Below are 4,012 nucleotides of genomic sequence, written 5' to 3'. Positions count from 1 at the left end.
AGATGAGATTTAAGATTAATCCAGGGACAGATAGAGGCGATTATGCTTCAACTTATTGCAAATATGCCAATCTCAGCTTCTTTAAGACCTAACAAGCTGATATGGGCTGCTGCAAAATCTGGTACTTATGTGGTTAAGAATGGGTGCCGTTTAGAATGGAAGAGAAAAACCCTGTCTTGTTCTGAGACTCAAGATATGAGGATCTGGAAAACTCTTTGGAAATTGGAGGTTTCTCCAAAAGTGAAACAATTCCTGTGGTGCTTGCTAAACTCAACCTTAGCTACTAATGAGACTTTGTTCAAACGGCATTGCAAAAAAGACCCTCTTTGTTCTATATGTGGTAAGGCTCCTGAGACGATTGAACACCTTTTTCTTTATTGTGATTGGGTCAAACATGCGTGGTTTGGATGCCTGCTTGGTTTAAATATTGATTCTTTACCTATTCATAGTATCAAAGAATGATTGTCTAATTTGTTATGTGGGGAGTCTCCATTTGATATTTATGTAAAGGCCAATATAGTTTGGTGCTGTTGGATTATTTTGAAATTAACCAAATCCAAGGTGAGTTACTATGATCTGAAACGTTAAGTTACAGAATTTCTAGACTGCTAAGGGACTATTACCACTCAGTTTTGCTTCTAGTGTGGATATTAAGACTGATGATTCTCTTTGGTTAAAACCCCTTTTTGGAAATGTGAAAATTAATTTTGATGGGGCCCATCGGTCTTCGGATGATAGTGCAGCAATTGGTGTGGTGGTACGTAATGCTAATGGGTTTATGCTAGTTGGATGGACTACAACGATGGTGGTAGACTCAGGTTTTTTATCTGAACTATATGCTGCACGAAGGGCATTACAAATAGCTGAGTCTTGGGCCGGTGCAGGGATTATTTTAGAAACGGATTGTAGTGTTCTGTTTAAATGCTGCTCTAACATGTCGTTAATGTTGTGTGATTGGCAATATCGAACTCTCTTAAGTGACATACTGGACATAACTGAATCCTTTGATAATCTTTCCTTTTATCTCATCTCTCATAGAGGGAATTGAGAGCTGCAGACTGGTTGGCAGGTTTTGCTTTAAAGGAGTTGGGACCTTCGAGTTGGGTGACTTTACCACCACCACCTCCTCTAGCTCTTCTTCTTCTCGAGGACCTGGGTGTGCAACAGAACTGTGATGGCTTATTGATAGTGGGTGCAGAGCATCCAGGGGTTGGCCGATGGCTTATATTTCAACTTTTGTTTCATTTAATGCTTTTTGTTATTTGTCTGCCTTTATTTGTTTTGGTTTTGTGAACCATCGGGCGTTGGCCTCTTACAGTTATTTTCCTTTTCAAATGAATGAATCTCTTCAGGCCAAAAAAAGACAGTTGCGCTCCAATCTACCCTCAATATTAGGAACATTATGTTTTAACTATTTTTTGCCAATAAATTTAACCACTTTAACCTGACAGAGAATTATGTTAAAAACTTTTTCTGAACTGTAATTACTCTAAAAATTAGAAATTGCTACGAGACTTTAGAATTTCGCTGCCAAAATTTCTTAAAGAAGCAAATATTATCGAAGTCACTTAAAAGTTAAAACTACAATTTAAAACCTAATTTTTTTTTAAGTTTTAAATTTTTAAAAGTTTGACTTCTTACTATTACCAAAAAAAAAAAGAATTATTAACTTCTGCTTTTTTTTATTTAAGATTTTCTAATTATAATTTTCATCAAACCAAAAAAAAAATGTAATAATGTAGCGAAATATGTCGGTTACATTACATCAATTGTTGTGTAGTTAAGTGCCAAAACATAATTTCTCTTGTATTTTTGGACAATGAGATGTATTACAAAATTGAAAGTTGAAACACATTCTGCCTCTCACTTTTCTTCTTTTATACAATACCCTCTTTACTGCTAAATTAATTAAATTTACGAAAGATTGGCCAGACGATACACCTCCCCAATATGTCCCAAATCCTTTTTTTTTTTTTTTTGCCCCAAAAAAAAATGTATAACCACAAAATCAATTAAGAAAATGGCAAAAAAAAAAATGAACTCAGGATGAATCACTGTCTCTCCAAATCACGATCAATATTATCATCGATGGTAGATGAAGAAGAAGAAGGTTGGATTCTTCTGGAAGATCTTTCTCTACTAAGTATTCTTCTGAAGGAGCTCAACCTTGAAATCGAACCGCTGTTTTTAGCTCCACTGCCGTCTGACGTACCTTCTGCAGCAGGGTCCGCAGGCGGAGCCATCGGTAAGTCATTAGCGGCAGGCCTGGCCCGGCCGACTGGACCCTCACGTGGCCGGGGCTCAAGCACCGGCCGAGCCATCGTTCGACAAATCGGGCACGTCGAATGAGACGACAGCCACCTGTCAATACAGGCCACGTGGAACACGTGCCTGCAATTTGGAAGCAGCCTCGCCTCTTCTCCATCTTCCAGATTGCTTAGACAAACAGAGCATTCCATCACAGAGGAATCTCCACAGCGGTCGCCGCCATCGTCGCTGTTTTCGTTCCGAGACTTGTCTTTGCTTCGTTTGAAGACGAAGGTGGGGAGAGAGGCAATGACGGTGGGGTCGAGCCCGGTGTTGTTTGGCGGATCGCCTGTGGAGTATCTGGCGACGGCGAGGCTGAGATGGTGTATGGCGGCGCGACGGCGGGCTTGGCGGCGGAGGACGTACCTGGCGTAGAGATGAAGGGCGAAGACGAGGGCTAAGACGATTGACAAGGAGATAATAGCTATGAGCAAGATATTGCTGTTCAACCTGGCGTCCTCGGAGTCGGGTCTTCTGGGGAGATTTGCCACCGGAAAGTCGAAAGGAGTGGCGGCGTCCTGGGGACTACTCATGATGTTCTTCAGAACAGTGATACAGAGGCACTCAGAGAGAGAGAGAGAGAGAGAGAGAGAGAGAGCGAGCGATGCAGGGACGTGAGAAAGGCGTATCGTGGTGGATATGTGCTTCTTCGCTATGTTTTTGCGCGCTTAAAGAAGGAGACAAGTTCATTAGGAGTGCAATTTACCTATGACGACACGTATACGTGTTTGAATCTTGACTTTGTTTATACTGGTGATTTGAATCGACCTGTTTTTGTTATGAAGTTTATTTAAAAAAAATGTTTGATTATTTTGTTGATAAAAAATTTTTGATTTAAGATAGATAAACACAATTTAGTTGATTTATAGTCTCGTCTTATTTATAAGAGAGAATAACTATTCATAAATTATGATATTAAATCTTTATTATAAATTTTTTTTATCCATATTAAATTCTCAAGGAACAAAATTATTAATTTATTAAATTGTTACACAAAATTGATGAATTTGGAAAATTTTCTAAGCATCAATAAAAGACGTTAAAAATGAATAATAAAAAAAGCGAATTTAATATTATGATAGAATTGAAAGATAAGTTTTGTGTTCAGACGAAATGCAAAAGCAAACAAAGATTAAGGTGGTTTTTTTATATTAAAAAGAATTAACAAAAGCGTTGAATGTGGTGGTTCCTCGGAAGACGGGGGTGTGAATGATTATTGTGAACTGTGAAACGCGCGGGTGTGAAGGGGTTGAAGGAAAAAGATGATGAAATTGCGAGAAGTTGTTTTGTTGTGACATGACCTTGAAAATGCAAAAGTCTAAGGGGTTTGCCAGTATAATTATAACTAAACAAGAAACTTAATTTATTAAATCCCAATTAAGAGTCTGACCCTTGAAATATATGTTATATATTAAAATGTTCACGGGCTTTAATTTGTTCACCGCCTGGTTTTGTACTGATTGCAAATATAGGCAACAGATATTTGATCAAGGAAGGCAACTTCTTCAGACTTACCTTGCATTGAATTTCTGCAACAATGGTCTCCACATGTTACCAAATAGACAACATCTTAGACTAATAGCTCTGGACTCTGGAAATCGTTGCTACTTGCTCCAAAGTCTTATTGACTTTTCCCAATGTTTTAATACCTATAATTGTTTTTTAAATATTTTAATCTTTATAATTTTTAAAAAAATTGAGTGAT

At 38.0% G+C, this 4,012-nt stretch overlaps 1 protein-coding gene across 1 annotated transcript; it reads right to left on the bottom strand.

The window, feature by feature from the left end:
• Positions 1-1,786: 1,786 nt before the first annotated feature.
• On the bottom strand, positions 1,787-2,965 carry LOC129295291 (RING-H2 finger protein ATL40-like). The gene has a single exon (XM_054933791.1). It carries the CDS (start codon positions 2,838-2,840, stop codon positions 2,052-2,054), a length of 789 nt encoding a protein of 262 aa, XP_054789766.1. The 5' UTR covers positions 2,841-2,965; the 3' UTR covers positions 1,787-2,051.
• Between the last annotated feature and the right edge of the window lie 1,047 nt (positions 2,966-4,012).

This window comes from Prosopis cineraria, unplaced genomic scaffold (genome assembly GCF_029017545.1).
Source record: "Prosopis cineraria cultivar Desert tree isolate PC_DT_omini unplaced genomic scaffold, ASM2901754v1 PC84, whole genome shotgun sequence".
NCBI lineage: Eukaryota > Viridiplantae > Streptophyta > Magnoliopsida > Fabales > Fabaceae > Prosopis > Prosopis cineraria.
The sequence above is the reverse complement of the archived record's forward strand: the minus strand, read 5'-3'. Positions and strand labels throughout refer to the sequence as shown.

Coding starts and splice junctions, on each gene's coding strand:
- LOC129295291 (XM_054933791.1), bottom strand. CDS start 2,840: ATGAGTAGTCCCCAGGACGCCGCCACTCCTTTCGACTTTCCGGTGGCA.